The sequence below is a fragment of the Bombyx mori genome, chromosome 3 (assembly GCF_030269925.1).
Source record: "Bombyx mori chromosome 3, ASM3026992v2".
Lineage (NCBI taxonomy): Eukaryota > Metazoa > Arthropoda > Insecta > Lepidoptera > Bombycidae > Bombyx > Bombyx mori.
Window position 1 is genome coordinate 3,165,053 of NC_085109.1, and position 15,874 is coordinate 3,180,926.

At 36.4% G+C, this 15,874-nt stretch overlaps 2 protein-coding genes across 5 annotated transcripts; one reads left to right on the forward strand and one right to left on the reverse strand.

Moving 5' to 3' along the window:
* The first annotated feature begins 847 nt into the window (after positions 1-847).
* LOC119630430 (X-ray repair cross-complementing protein 5) lies at positions 848-4,920 on the forward strand. The gene is made up of 4 exons (XM_038019828.2): positions 848-1,061; positions 1,151-2,419; positions 2,523-2,678; positions 2,910-4,920. The coding sequence occupies exons 2-4, from the start codon at positions 2,120-2,122 to the stop codon at positions 4,566-4,568; spliced, it is 2,115 nt and encodes a 704-aa protein (XP_037875756.1). The 5' UTR covers positions 848-1,061; positions 1,151-2,119; the 3' UTR covers positions 4,569-4,920.
* Positions 4,921-6,649: 1,729 nt separating this feature from the next.
* Positions 6,650-15,000, reverse strand: LOC101741006 (uncharacterized). 4 transcript variants are annotated; one of them, XM_038019379.2, is made up of 6 exons: positions 14,747-15,000; positions 12,201-12,394; positions 11,371-11,540; positions 10,306-10,396; positions 7,926-8,099; positions 6,650-7,037 (listed from the first exon to the last, which is right to left on the reverse strand). In XM_038019379.2, the coding sequence occupies exons 1-6, from the start codon at positions 14,766-14,768 to the stop codon at positions 6,891-6,893; spliced, it is 798 nt and encodes a 265-aa protein (XP_037875307.1). In that variant the 5' UTR covers positions 14,769-15,000; the 3' UTR covers positions 6,650-6,890. The 4 variants fall into 4 exon arrangements, with proteins under 4 accessions (XP_037875307.1, XP_037875308.1, XP_037875302.1 ...); XM_038019380.2 differs by having other exon boundaries at positions 12,303-12,394; positions 14,747-14,996; XM_038019374.1 differs by lacking the exon at positions 14,747-15,000 and adding an exon at positions 13,090-13,168 and having other exon boundaries at positions 12,303-12,394.
* Positions 15,001-15,874: the final 874 nt, after the last annotated feature.

The following is a 15,874-nucleotide window of genomic DNA, read 5'->3' on the forward strand; positions in this document are numbered from 1 at the left end:
TCGTCGATTTTTTTTATTGCCCTTGAAGGCTGACGAGCATACGGCCCACCTGATGGTGAGTGGTTGCCGTCACCCATGGACTTCAGCAATGCCAGGGGCAGAGCCAAGCCGCTGCCTACCGCTTAATACTCTCCACAAACCCTCGTTTCAAGAAGGACATGTCATAGCGCTCGGGAAACACCGTGGAAGGGAGCTCATTCCATAGCCGGATGGTACGTGGCAAAAAAGAACTCAACAAAGAGGTCGACATGCAACCTAACCCATGCATCAGCCAGCTAAGTTTCTCGCCGGATCTTCTCATCGGGTCACGATTTCGATCCGGTAGTAGATTCATTCGCGAAGCAGTTGCTCTTGAGTTGTTAGGTCTCCTTCAGAGGCATTCGGGTAGCTATTAGCAAATTTCACCTCTTCTGGCTGAGCTTTTACTCGCCCACCCGTCCTGGTGAAACGGGAAAGGCTTCCAGACCACCAGTAATCCTTCAATCATAAAAAAAGATACATGTTTTGCTTTACGAAATTTATCAATCTAGAATTTATGGAACTAAAATTATTTTCAAAATAGTTAGCGAATGAAGTTAATTTGAGTGAGTTAAGATTAAATAGTACGAAGTATGTATTGGTTGGATGAGATGAATTAAAACATCTCAATAAAATGGTAGCAATTGAGATTACATATACAGGGTGTCCCTAAAATTTGTGTCAAACTGAAGTTCAAAGGTAGACCATCACTAGGGCTATCCGAATCACTCCCATGTATGTTCCGCGATAGTTTTCGAGTTATGATTTATGATAGAGTGAATTGTCAATACTTTGAAGTTCCCGCAATTGATCAACGCGTTCATTTTTGAAGATGAAGCTTCGCGACAGCAGCGCTGCGTCTGTGGGACTTCTTTCGTGGCGCGGACTCTACCTACTTGTTGGATCTTGTTTTGACAGATATTGACTTGTTTTGAATTAGACTTGCGCAAAACATCACTTCCCAATGTAATGTGATATGACATCACTTTTACAGACAGGTGATATTACTCGAAAACATTACACATCACTCTTAACATTACTCGGTGCGTTCAATAGATACTGTGACGACGAATACATTGTATCTATACACCCGAATCATTACCTAAGTGATGTGTATCAACACATCACTTAGGTAATGATTCGGGTGTGTCATTATTATATTACTTGACAGAGATTGACTTACTTAATAATATAATAATTTTATTTTTTACTTAATATAATTTATTGTGGGATGAACGGATTTCATATGGCGACTTAGACTGCAAATTGAGCTCCACAATAATGTTAATATACGAGAGCAGTAGATGCATTGTTTCGGCGCGATATCCTCAAAGTGCATCCAAGGAGGACTGTACTTTCATTTAGACGCCGTTATTTCTTTCACTTATTAAACACGCATTAAAACAAATAATAAAACTATCTTCAAACAAGTGCTTAAGTAATTCAAATCAAACACAAAAATTAATATGAAATATTACTAAACAATTACGAGCGACTAGCGATTTTACATAAGTTGCGAATAAAAAATTAAGTAAGTACTTGCGGGAAACTACCGGCTGGCCGCATGAAAAATATAAACACAAATACCTATATTAAAATTCAGACGTACCATAGGTATAAAAATGTACCTAGCGGCCAGGACATACGGTTCCAAATCACTAGGAATAATTCCGTGTCGCTTGCTCATTTATTTTGCGTCGATCGGTCTGTCTCCCTCGCTCGGTTCCGTTCGTGTATTAAGCAACATTACACGACAAAGAAAGAAACATGTTGGGTGATGGTGTGATGTTTGTTTCCTTCGCGTAATGTGTGATGTTGCATTACATCGTAGAGTAATATTACCCGAGTAATATCACTCGCATTACTTACACATGTCTATTTTGAATCCAAACATGTTTACTTGACCGTTCGTACTTCGTTGCTCATGCTTCAACTCAGTCAAACTCAGTCTGTACCTAAATCCTAAAAAAAATACAATCTGCTTGTCCAACATCATTCAGAATTTCATTAAAAAAAAAATTATTTGCTCGTTCTTGATCAGTGAATTTCACAAGCTTGAAAGTTTCACTGTTGTGTATTCAAGTTATATCGCTACTACAAAATGCCTCCTAAAATAGATCAGGGCTTGATAATAATTTTGGATAATGGAAGAAACGTTGCAAATGCCGATGAAAAAGACAAAAAAAGCTTTTATGAGATGGCGCGTGAATGTGCCGCTCGCATTATTGAAACCAAAATTCTCAGTCAAGCTAAGAACAGTTATGTGGGTGTAATTCTGCTCGGATCGAAGAACACGAAGAACAGCGTAGCTGAACAAGCTCCTGGAGAGTTCAAACATATAGAATTGTTATCCGCCCTGCAAACACCTACTTGGCAAATGATTAGGGAACTACCGGAGTCGGTGAGTGGTTTTCGTTATGATTGTTGAAATCACTACATGTAATTGTCGTTTTATTTCTAAGGACTGAATAATTGCGTTCCAAATGTAAAACATACTTTTCCAGCCCAGCAAGTCTAAAGGCGATTGGATGGATGCTCTAATTGTAGCAGCTGATCATTTCAAAAATGGTGTCTACGGCGTAAAGATAATTAAAACAAAAATAATTCTTCTAACCAACTTTTGCACTTTAACGAAATATGACCATGATGAAATACAACAGGTAAGTTTCCACATATGTTGTTTGTTTATGATTCTAAGGCCCCCAGGTGAAGCAAATGACATCAATAGTATTTTTCCATCACAATCAATCTTGGGCTTACCTATTACTTCAGTAGACAATAGTACTACTGCAAGAAGTCAGGTATATTAATTGCTAAACGTAATATCATGCAAGATCCCTTAACCAAATTTTATGACAAATAATTGAGAATGGCCTATTATGTATTTTAAGGTCCTGAATGGTTTCAAGGCTGACAACCTAGAAGTCAATGTCATAGGACCTAACCTTTATGATGAAGGACACATCAAAAACAATGACTTTGAACTTGCAAGGCTGTTTGTTGAAGAAACCAAAGGTGTTGCTGAGCCTTTTGGATCGGCAATGAGTTTTTTACTATTTCATCAAAGAAAATCAGTGAATTCTGTTGCTTGGAATTCTGACCTCAGTATAGGTCCGGACTTGAAAATACCCATTTCATCCTACATCAAAATTGATGATAAGCCTGTCGTTGGCAAGTGGACAAAGAAGGTTAAAGATCCTGTGACATCAAAACCAAGTAAAGAGGAAGCAATAAAAAAAGAACGAATATTTTATAATGCAGAGAACCACAGTAAAGTAAAATCAGATTCAAGAACGAAAGGATATCAATATGGGCAACAGATAATACCATTTACTCAAAATGAAGAAACTGAACTCTATGCTTCTGGTGAAAAAGGTTTGACAGTTTATGGTTTCACACATAAAGAGAATATACAGTGGCAGTGCTTGACTGATGTGGGATTAAGTTACATTTTTGGGAGAAAAGGTGATGTTAACGCTCAACAAACTGTCAAATGTTTGGTTGAATGTCTACTTGAACTCAACTTAGTTGGTGTAGCAAGGAGAGTTTGTATCAGTAACTATGCACCAAAAATGTACGCTCTAATACCAAATGTAGACAATGAAAACGGAATATGTTTGTCTATGATACAATTGTGTTACAAAGAAAATATTAAACACATGGTTTTTCCTCCAACAAATTTAAAAAAATATTCCTGCACAGATGCACAAGTTAATGCTTTCAAAGAACTGATTGAAGCCATGGATTTGACTAAAGCTTATGATGATACATATGATGACACTGAAGCATTTCCTATTGGTGAAACAGTGAGTCCTACCGCACAATATATATTAGACTGTATTGCATTTCGAAGTCTGAATCCAGCAGCACCACTACCACCACCAAGAGATGAGATAATGACATTATTCAAAGTACCTCCACTAGTTGAAATGAGATCTCGAGGAGCACTGGAAAAGATTGAAAAGCTATTTCCACTGAATAAAATTGAACCAAGACCGAAAAAGAACAAGCAGCAACAAGAAAGTCCCCAAACCTTAACAGTATTACCAGTTACCAAAAAAGCAGAAAATGAACCATTTGAGATACCTAAGATTTCATTATTCATGGATAAAAATTCAACAGAAACTACTAGTATAGGTACTATGAATCCCATTGATGATTATAAAGCTCTTACAAACAAAGGCAAAAGTTTGTCTGATTTGGCTACAGAAATGACAGAAAGTATACAAAGTTTACTGTATTACAATTTGCACGATGATTCCAAAAAAGCTGTAAATGCCATGAAGTTCTTTAGGAATGAATGCATTAAGTCAGATCCATCAATTTACAATAATTGGCTTCAAAAACTTAAAATATCTCTGAATCACGAAAAAAATACAAAGGTATTGGAAGTCATAAATGAAAATGAGTTGAATGTAATATTAAAGTCTGAAAGCAGTTTGAGTACATATGAGAATGAAGACAGTCAGCTATATGAGAATGACACGATTCCTAACACTTTGCCCGTTGTAATAGATCCTGAAGTGGATGCTTTATTTGATGAAATGTAAACAAATATGAATCAAGTTAGCAGTTAGCAAATATTAAATGAAAATAAAAAAATAATTTAATGTGATATTTTAGCTTTAGACAATTCAAAATTATGCCCCCTGAAGTCTAGTATTAACTAATGTAATTTCAAACTAAACTTGAAAGTGTGCAATGGTATTTTTCCATCCAACTTAAGATATTAGTTTTTGAAGACAGAAAATGTAATGAGCAACATGGGAAGTTTGATACAAACAAACATAAAATGTCATCTTATCTATTTATTAATATTATGTTATGTAATGGTTCACAATGTATACCCAATTTATTGTTAAAACCTTTTCTATAAAACAATAAATGTTTATTTTTACTAAACTTTTTCTTTTTTAATGACAATGGTCCTTATCATTGAGTTCATATTCTTATTCTAATAAATTTAACACAATACATCAAATCTCTTATAAATTCATTTTGTTAATAAAGTGATCATTGTACTCCTGTAGGGTTTATTTTGTTTTGTGAGTGAAGCAACTCTAGAAACTCTTGAAGGGACAAATCCTCTTGGCAGTCTGTGTCCAAATCATGTTCCAGCTGTGCTTCCATAGAGTTAGCCTCTGGACTCAATACGATATTTTCATCTAGAACGACGTGATTTAGTCGCGATTTTAAGCTTTGTAATATTTCTTCAAGTTCCATACATTTGTTTCTGATCGAAGCTCCCAGATCTGATGCAGGGTCGATGTCGTCTATCGTAGCGTTCTCCGAAAAAGAATTTGCAGGTGTCCGCGTCCGAGGAGGCTGTATCATGTTGAACAAATTATCGGGTACTCCATTACCGTTTCTCAAAGGAGGAGATCTTGACTCTGTAAACTCTGCTAGTATTTCGTCGATAATATCTTCAGCGTTCTGTCTCGGATCCACGACATCTTCAGAAGAATCGATACCACTCTCGTTGTTTACTAATTTGTTATTCGAATCGAGCTTCATTTTCTTAACAGTTACCCACGTAAATATCGATTTGTTATCAAAATAAATATTGGAATGGACGAAAAGTCAGATGATTTTTGTGAGGCCATAGATTATATGAGGAATACCACAGACTAAATAGATACTCTATTTCGAAAAATGTGATTACACGCGTTTGTAATCAATCGGAACTTGTTTTATTTTGATAATTTAAATTTTCAGGTTTTAATATTTGATAATGCGATAATTATAAAATTGCCCGCATTTAATAATTTTCAATGTCTTATAATATAGTGGCTCAGCATTCCTGAAAGTGCAAAACAGAAAATAAAACAAAGTGGTGGGAATTTCATTCTCGGGTTATTCCGGTTTCACCAGAACCTTCCATTTTGTCTTAATTTCATCCAAATTAATTTGGCGCAAATAAACCTATTGTTATGATGCTACCGTTATAAACTTTCGCTAGCTCAGCGTTAGATTGAGTATCGTTAGCTTTCGTTCGCGCGTTCGTTTTGTAGTGTTCACTCCGTACACGTCATTAATGTTGTGAGCCTTTTGTGCGACGAAACCTTTGTTTGTCATCACGGCCTGCGGAAAAAGACGCCTAGAGCATACCTATCTTTTTTCTTTATTGCCTTTGTAGGTAGACGAAAGCATACAGCCCACATGATGATAAGTGGTTACCGTCGCTCATGGACGTCAGCAATGCCAGGAGCAGAGCCAAGCCACTGCCTATCAAGAAGTACTCTCCGCAAGCCTCGTTTGAAGAAGGACTTGTCATAGCGCTCGGGAAACACCGTGGAGGGGAGCTCATTCCATAGCCGGATGATACGTGGCAAAAAAGACCTCTGGAAAAGCACTGTGGATGACCGCAGTGGCTCCAAGTAGTATGGATGAACTTCTACTCCGAAGGCGGGCGGTGCGATGGTAAAAACGAGATGTCGGTATCATCTCGAACAATTCCTTAGAGCATTTTTTGTAAATAAAATTCATTTGAATTAAGAATTTATTGCTAGCCATATGTAAATTACTTTTCAAAAGGACAATCTTGTAAAACGACAATTTCCTAGGTTAGGAGATCTATTAAATCTGATCATAATTTTTTTTCATTAAAATATAAAATGAAAAATATACGAAATTATTCGAACACATAAGATTTTATTTCCTTGAAGACATTCCAATTACAACTTAGAATTACATTCCAAAGCCCAGCAGTGGACGTCTATGGGATGATAGAATATAAAAACGTTATTAAATAGAAATATAATCCTAAAAGTGGTTGTACAGATAACTACAGCATTTTATTTATTTATTACAACTTAAGGAACTATGAATTTATACGCATGCCTATTTACCACATTGAAAAAAAAAAACCTTTTCTATTCATTACAAAAACGACGTTGAGGGAAATATAAATCAAGATAGGCTTCTTTTCTCAGCTTCTTTTCGATATCTTCACTCTTCATGATCTTCAGAGCAGCTTTACAGCTATTGTGGGAATGTGCGAAGAAACAATCTCTGACAGACTGTTGAAAAAATCATCATTTTAAATGCTGTACTTTGGGGTTATAACCCTAAAAGATAATTGTAATCATGTCTATTAGTATCCGTTTCGTAGAGCAGGCTCATATGAGAAGTGCTTAAAACGCGTTTTGATAACGCGCGTTTACGACTATATAATATATGTTTTATACAAGCCGTACCTATGCTGACGGGTGTTTTTTAAAAGCGCGTGTTGAACGCTGCGTTAACCCATGACTGATGTCAGCGTGGATCGACGCGCGTTTTGAGAACATCGCTGGAAACGGAAACTTTTAATACCATATTGTGGCGGGTAGTCATCATACAACGCAAAATATTTGACAGATGCCTGAATCTCGCTTACGACATTTTCAAGATAAGCTTGCATAAATAATAATACAGACAAGTTCCGAACAACAACATTAGGACCGTCGGTCTCCCGAGCAATATCACCCGCTCGGTGGAAAATCTTGCCTTTGTCGTATACCTACAATAGATTAAATATAAAATCGACCAGCGGCATGGAACATGACAAGTATCATTTATAGATATTTCAAGATAAGACTGAGTTTCTCGCCGGATCTACTCAGTGGGTCGCGTTTCCAATCCGGTGATAGACTCTGCGAAGCACTTCTCCTGCTAGAGCCAGTGTTAGCAACACCTCCTGGTTTGAGAGAGCTCACCTTCACGCCAGAGTAACGGTGATATAGCCTCTCAAGGCTATAAGGCATAGGTAGGGAGGAAAAAAACTTGATGAATTCGGAAAGGCCTTCAACGCCTGACACGCTAGCACCCTGTGAACACTATACGAAAACTTTGCGCGCGTTCAACGCTGGTCACGTGAACCTGCTCATATACTTTATTTTAATCTAAAGTACCTCGCATTAAACTACCTTAAATTCTGCCAGCTTAGCGCCTTGAAACTTTGCTAGGCAATGCCTGAACAGTCTCGCGTAATGTTTTCGACAGAGAAATATGCGATTCTCGTACTGCCAATAGTCGCCTTGCGCTGAGCAGGAACAGCCGCAAAACCCGCAGGCATCCAAATTATACGGCACACATTTGATCTGCACAAATTAAAATTACGTTAAATACGGAAGACGGGGCAGAAAGATCCTCGAGTGGAGACCACGTACTGGCAAACGCAGTGTGGGACGGCCACCTACCAGATGGACCGACGACCTGGTGAAAATTGCTGGGTCACGTTGGATGCAGGTGGCAACGGACCGGCCGCACTGGACATCAGTTGGAGAGGCCTATGTTCAGCAGTGGACAGGCTGAGATGATGATGATGATGATGACTTTTTGTACCTGTACTGTTGAAACTGAGACCTCACATCTCGTATCTCGAGGTGCGTGGCAGCATTTATGTTGCAGATGTCTATAGGCGTAGATGTATTTTTACTGGTGGTAGGACCTCAGAGTCCGGGTAGGTACCACCACCCTGCCTGTTTCTGCCGTGAAGCAGTAATGCGTTTTGGTTTGAAGGGTGGAGCAGCCGTCGTAACCACGGAATAGATAAATAAGGTTGGAATGGTAATGTAGGCGGGGCAAGCGTGCCACAGTTATGATTGTACAAACATAACTCGACCGATTCTTTCATTCACCGCGTTTAGTGCGCTTCGGACTACTTTGGCGAACAGATCTCCGCTTTATAGTGCCGTGTTGTGCAATTATAACTTGTAAAACAAAAAATCAGACCTCAAGTATAGAGCGAGGAGGTATATATTTCGATCGGTAAGTCGAAATTACCATTTAATTACAATATTATTTGTCTAAAACATAAAAATATACTGAGCATTATGAAATTCCAAACATTAACAATATTATTGCAGCAAGTTATAAATAGCATACATTGCGCGATTTGTACTCGCCCAATGAACGCAATGACTAAGTCAGCTTCCAATGTACTACATGCATTGCGTTCTCTACACTTCAATCTTTGAAATTTCGGCCTTTGCCCTGATTGGCCGTGGTGCAGTTTGTCGATAGTGAGGTGACCATGTGGTGAAATAAAATCATCGACAGAATTCTCGACTATATTTACATTTGACATGGATAATTTTTGCTTTATTTTATATTTAATTAATGATACCTAGTATATTCTTAGTGAGACGTATTTTGAGTAAAATAAATATGTATTATTATCATTGAATTAAAGTGAAGGTATAATATAAAGGGACATGTCATTTACGGGTATTTACTATATTGTCTAAGACGTATTAAAATCTAAGTAAAATGCTATTTGACTTATGCAGTAAATTAAAAATTTTAGATTTCCTAAAGAACCTAACGCCAGGGAACAATGGATTGACGTGACAGGTAGAGGAAACTGGAGACAAAGACGAGTAATATTTGCTCTAAACATTTTACTGAAAATGTTTTTACCATAAAAAAAATCAGAATACACTTAGTTTTGAAAAATTCATTCGCAATTAATAGCAAGCGCCAACTTTTTAACAAATACGTTTTATTCCAGCGACAGTGACTATTTGTAATTAATAAAAGTAAAATAGTTTTTTTTTTTTCAATATTTATTTCATGTTTCATTTTCTCCATTCATTCATAAGATAATTTATCGATAAAGAATATCGATTTTATCAAGCACTAACGTGTATGAACATTTTTATTGCCTTTTTGCGTGTGTGAGTGTGTATGCCTACGGGTGTTTTGTGCTAGTTTGCGAACGAATATCTGTCCTGAGATTTATGTGTGGGTGTTTTTGTTGTGTGCGAAATACTTGTGTGTGTGTATGTGTAGAAATTAAAATAGTGGGGATGAAGCGACGACACTGGTTCTAATACAAAATTAGAGCAAAGGCCTTTCCAACCTTATTTATCTATTCCGTGGTCGTAACTATACTGAGACCTTAGAACTCAGCTGTCAAGGTGGGTGACGGTATTTACGTTGTAAATGTCTATGGATTCCGGTAACCACTTAAGGTGGTGGCCCAGGTGGGCTCTGAGCTCGTCCACCCATCCAAGCAATAAAAAAAGGTAGAGGTCCTTGTCCCTTGATGGGCTTTGTAATTGACAGCAAAACCGCTCCTCCTCGGCTGCTATTATGGTTACTATTGTAATTTATTGAGCTTAAATCAAGTAATGTAAGCTTATCGAGCTCCTTGAGCAAGGCAGGGCTGATTGAACTCAAGGGAGAATTTATTAATTTATTTTTGATTGTCGAATTACCGAAACTCACAAAGCAGAATGCAATGCATATAATATACTAAAGCATCAATCTAAAAATCTTCTTATATTTAGTGAAGCGACTTACTTGAACAGCACATTTCAGAACTTTCTTTCCTGAAAAACTGTAAGCGAACTTCATTTGACGCTTCCTGTATTCAGGACAGTAGTCACAGGGCCTGTTAGATTAAAATTACACTATTTTAAACACAGGCAAATGTTGTCACAAAAAAATAAAAATATATCGTTATTTTTAAAATAGAGCCTAAAATAACTAATTTTAAATAGGATATTTTTATTTTTTTATACATGTCATACATACGTATATGTACATACTATTTTATGTTCTCTTGGTCAAGCTTGATTGTGACGAAATGATCAAAAAAAATGTTTCATAATCCAGCTTTTTTCCAGCCTTAAGAAAAAAAAATGGCCATAATAAAACAAAACCGCAAATGTGTTCATTTATATGCAATATTAATTTGAAACTTCAGATATCAATCACCCCTAAAGTCGAATATCGCAAACCGGGCGAACACTTAACACACATACATAATTCGGAAATACCAACTATACTTATTTGTCAAACTTTTTTGACAGCTCAAATTAGTTAACAGAAAACTACCTTTTATCTTCTTAAATTACAAAATATGTAATTCGTTGCATATTTAAGTTGGGTGGGCCTTATATGCCAGTACTTTACATTTACAGTAATTTACACATTTCGTATGTAAATTAAAAAACATTGCCCACTTATATACGTTTTTTAGATATTCGTTAATATTTTACGATTTTGAAAATCTTCCTTCATTTTAGGTATTAAAACTATCTCTTTAGATAAAAATGAATTGCTGTTCGTTAGTCTCGCTAAAACTCGAGAACGGCTGGACCGATTTGGATAATTTTGGTCTTGAATTATTTGTCGAAGTCCAGAGAAGGTTTAAAAGGTAGATAAATACGAAAATACTCAGAATTAAATAAAAATAACAATTTTGTTTTTACTTTGATGTGTCCCCCGTCGGACGGATTCCTTTTGTTTATTTTCTACAAAAGTTTAGGACTTTTATTTATCGATTGAGGCGCTACGAAGTCTGCCGGGTCAGCTAGTTTACTAATAAAAATGGTATAAACGATTTTAATGAATTAATCATACGCTGGACATGAAGTCGTTTTAAATATTCCCTTTCGTTTCGAAGTTGAGTTGAACGGAGCACAATTCTGTTCAGCTGGTTTTTCAGGTGGAACTTCACGAGCAGGCGGCTGGTACTCATGTTTCGTTTTCCATCGCGGCACTTTCGATCCGAGACCATTCTTGCTGTAAATCTACAAACAGACATATTGAGCAAATAAACTAACGTGCTTTAGGTAGGTACATATAACAAACGATGAAGGACGAATGAAAGATGGAAGATATCTATTACGATCTTCTCGTAATGTCAATCAATATACTTATACATTAGAAATAGATTCTTTCTTTATTTTTATTTTTTATTGCCTAGATGGTTGGACGAGCTCACAGCCCACCTGGTATTAAGTGGTTACTGGAGCCCATAGACATCTACAACGTAAATGCGCCACCCACTCTGAGATATAAGTTCTAAGATCTTAGTATAGTTACAACGGCTGCCCCACCCTTCAAGCCGAAAGGTATTACCGCTTCACGGCAGTAATAGGCAGGGTGGTGGTACCTACCCGTGCGGACTCACAAGAGGTCCTACCACCAGTAAATTCTGCTGTTTAAATATTATTTTTTAAACTACCTTCATCATGTGAGCCGTTCATAACACTTAATATATATCTACTATCTATTATTTTCGAGTAATTGAGATGAAGGTTTGCAATTTTACTTGTCGCCGCCATAGTTTTAAAATCGTTTAAATTTCAGTTCGAATTTCATACAATAATTTCACTTCGTCGGCGTCGCTCTTTGTCAAAGTAATATGACAATCTACTGTGCTCATATACTGAATCATATTTACAAACCCTATTCTCAACATCGTAGAAAGCGTCACGTTTGATATCGTAACTTCCTGGACCCAGATTGGGTCTCACTTCAGCAACGTTTCTCTTCATAAAAGAACTCACGCACGGTCCTTTTATTGGCAACACATCCCTGGCCAGGCCGGTCCCAAAACATATTCTCGGCGGAAGCTTCTTCGTCACGACGTACTCAAAATCTATGTCACAAAATGATAATTATATTTCTTTTTTTTTTGCGCTGCGTTAACCATCAGGGAATATAAATTAAAACAAAAGTGATTATTATTTGCTTTAAATTTCAGTTTGATACTTAGTTTCACTGTCTACGTCTACGCAAAAAAAAAATTGGTTTCTACTGTCAATGGCCAGATCCAGTGGTAGAAGTATTCGCGAAGTAGCTGCTCTTGATCTCCATCAAGCCTTTCATCCATATAAGGATATATTGGGATAGGTATGTATTTATGCTACAAAATATTAATGCTACTTTCGACAAAGAAAAAACGCTGTAAGCGCTGTAGAGATATAAGTATCTTTAAATTAAGTACATATACAATAGGCACTCGTTCACAAATAGGTAAAGATATCATAATATACTAAACTAAAAATACATGAAAAGATACAAAAAAGATCATGGTTCACGGTTAGCCAAAACTTGAAATAAAATAAAAATTCGATTAAAATTTATTTAGCATTGAAATAATAGCGATCAACGCAACGCATGGCGTCTTCTTGGAAAAATTTGGAGGATTTTATTACCGGTCCATGCTGACAACAGTGTGTACCTTCGGGTTTTTGACGAATAAATGAGTCGTCTAATCAGTATCACATTGATTTCAAGACGAATTCAAAATTGCAGGTATACGTTAGTAAAACCACAGACTAAAATAATTACCGCCATAAAACGCCTCGTGCATATTATTCGGAGCCAAATAAAGACGCGCGTATGGCCGCTGCATGTTTGTCGAATACAACTGGATTATATTAGCCGTGAGCTTTCGTGATAGTCTCAATAAAAAATATGACGAATACGACATTACGTTTTATTGGGTCACGCTTGGAAAAATGGGGTGTGCCTGAGATTTTACGGTTGGCTCCGGATAACGTGTTGAAACTCGATAATATGTAAAGCGTACATTTATCAGAACATCAATAATATTATTAATTAAAGACCGTACACATAATTTCCCGAATGTGCAATACGAAGTGATCTTCATGCAACCTGTTTTGGCGTCCCTAATGAAGCCAGCCTTCTTCAACTTGAAGTTTTTTTACCATGCTTTATTAGCTTGGTATAAATGTATTTGTTTGGTATTTTTAAGTGAATCTTTGAATGTAATTTTCACCAACCTTAAGCCACTGATGAACTTGACGATTTACACACGTAATAATGAATTCAATGATCCATGACACTACAATAACTTTATAACTTTCCGATCCTGACCGGAATTAACAGGGCCGAAAAACCAAAATCAGTCGGGTTTGCTATTTATGCCTGTTTTATTTAGTTAAACTACATACCATGCAAAAGAATCATTTATTATTAATTTTATTAATTTTCTTCCTATTCGTACACTCTTAACAGAGTGGTCGTGATCATGCATCAGACGGATCTTGCGATACCGATGCTCTCACGATGCAACGCCATGTGGCACGATGTTTCGCAGAGTAAGAGCAATCGTTTATGTTGTTAATCGTATTGTGTTTATTAATTTTAACCCTTCATAATTTTGGCGGTTTTTGGTCGCCAACGTACCTACATTATCTGCTTTAGCAACTACGGCCAATTAATTACAACAAACTTTTAGGTTTTTTACTTACTTTTTTACAGTAAAAGCTAATTATTAAAATAAATGCTTTATACGGAAAAGTTATTTGCTCCGTACACAACTAAAAGAATTATTATATTATAATATAATCGGTTGAATTATTTACACATAGTTTAGGTTACATTTATGGAGAAATATTTACATTCTTATAACTTTATGGCCAACATAGTATTGTAGCCGACGAAAGACATTCGGTATCATGAAATTGTGGTTTATGACATGAAAATGCATGACACAAAAAAAAAAACGAAGGTCGACTCAAATAAATTGGCTAAGCAATTTAGATACCCTACAGCTTAACTTAAAAAGCTTACTTTAAGCTAAACTAGTAAACTAAAATAAAGACTTTTTTTAACATTTAGATGTCCCATATTCTGCACCTGTTCAACATACATAGTAATTTTCGTATTTTGCATTGATTTGCAACAATTCATAGATTTTTTATTAATACCATTTTTTTTAATTTACTAGTTGTTGACAAGCTTCAGTTTTATGAATTAAAAAAATGTCAATGACTAAAGAATAAAGAAAAAATAAAATTTAGTAGATAACAAAATAATTAGGTAATCTAAGTCTTGAGGTGTCGGTTATTAATTATTATAGATGAATTAGCAAAGATTAGATTTCGTAGGTGGTCCAAGATGTGAATCTAGTTGTAGATATCTTGGAAGTTAATTATAGTAATCAGAGTTAATCCTCTAGTCATGTAAAAAGATTAGGTACCTGTTGTGATATCCCAGGTCATTTAAGTATTTAGGTATCAATCGACCTTTATGTATAGTAAATAATCGATTGGGAAATGTCTTTTTTTTTTATAAATAAATTTTAGAAACTGTGTATGCCATCCATAATAGCTACATCATACAATCGTTCATGGTAAGTATGATGTTGTAAAAAAATTGTACTATAAATATTTAAGAAAATAATTACTTATTGCAAATACTGACTGTATGCAAATAAATGTCATGAATTAATAAATTTTGACAGTTTAATTTCGGGAAGAAATAGTTTTCGCCAAAAAGGTTTTTTTACTAAAAACATGCTTTAATAGCCAGCTGAATTGAAAGTGAAATAATAATATTTTATCACACCGTTGGTCTTTGTCAAAATATTGTACCAAAGTAGTAAAGTTATTTATTGTATTGTTATTAGCCCTGGATGCGTGTACAAGTTTTCAAGGTAATCTGACATCTTCGTGTTGAAAGATTTCATAATATAAATACAAGTCTAATCAGAAAACTAATCGTCCTAACGTGGCTGCCGCTAATTACATTAGGTCAGGTCCCCCGGATCCACTCTCGGTGCTTTTATGGCCTTTTTTTTTTCTACCTAAGCTGAAAGCCTTGAGAGGCTATTTTAGCGTAACTTTAACTATTAGGTGAACTCACGGGGCTCAAACCTGACGACGTTGCTAACATGAACCCTAGCAAGAGCCTTGCTTCGCAGAATCTACCACCGGATCGGAAACGCGACCCACTGAGAAGATCCGGAGAGAAACTCAGTAGGCTGTGTTTGAGGGTTAATTTACTCGTCGAGCCCTTCGTCGCAAGCGACGGGTTCGACGAGAACAATGGCCGGTGCTTGAGATACCTAAAAGCACCGTTAGTAGATCGGGAGGATCCGAAATTACGTGCTTGGGGCGACGTCGACTGCTTTCCATTCTGTCCGCAGGATGCCCTTCAAGAACGCCGTTGAAGTCGTCGATTACAACGATTACAACAAATTTTCTCGTCGGATATTCTGAGTCGGTTGCGATTCCGATGCGACGGTAGATTCTGCGAAGCAGCTAGCTCTTGCTAGGGCTAGTGTTAACAAATTCACTCAGGTTGGACCCGTGAGCTCATCTACCCA

Excerpts from the sequence above, each read along its gene's own strand:
- LOC101741006 (XM_038019373.1), bottom strand. The coding sequence starts at position 13,153 with ATGCAGCGGCCATACGCGCGTCTTTATTTGGCTCCGAATAATATGCAC. Across the intron at positions 12,395-13,089 it reads GCACGAGGCGTTTTATGGCG|ATTTTGAGTACGTCGTGACG; the intron begins GTAATTATTTTA and ends TTTGTGACATAG. Across the intron at positions 10,397-11,370 it reads AAAACGACTTCATGTCCAGC|GCCCTGTGACTACTGTCCTG; the intron begins GTATGATTAATT and ends TTAATCTAACAG.
- LOC119630430 (XM_038019828.2), top strand. The coding sequence starts at position 2,120 with ATGCCTCCTAAAATAGATCAGGGCTTGATAATAATTTTGGATAATGGA. Across the intron at positions 2,420-2,522 it reads TTAGGGAACTACCGGAGTCG|CCCAGCAAGTCTAAAGGCGA; the intron begins GTGAGTGGTTTT and ends ATACTTTTCCAG. Across the intron at positions 2,679-2,909 it reads ACCATGATGAAATACAACAG|GTCCTGAATGGTTTCAAGGC; the intron begins GTAAGTTTCCAC and ends ATGTATTTTAAG.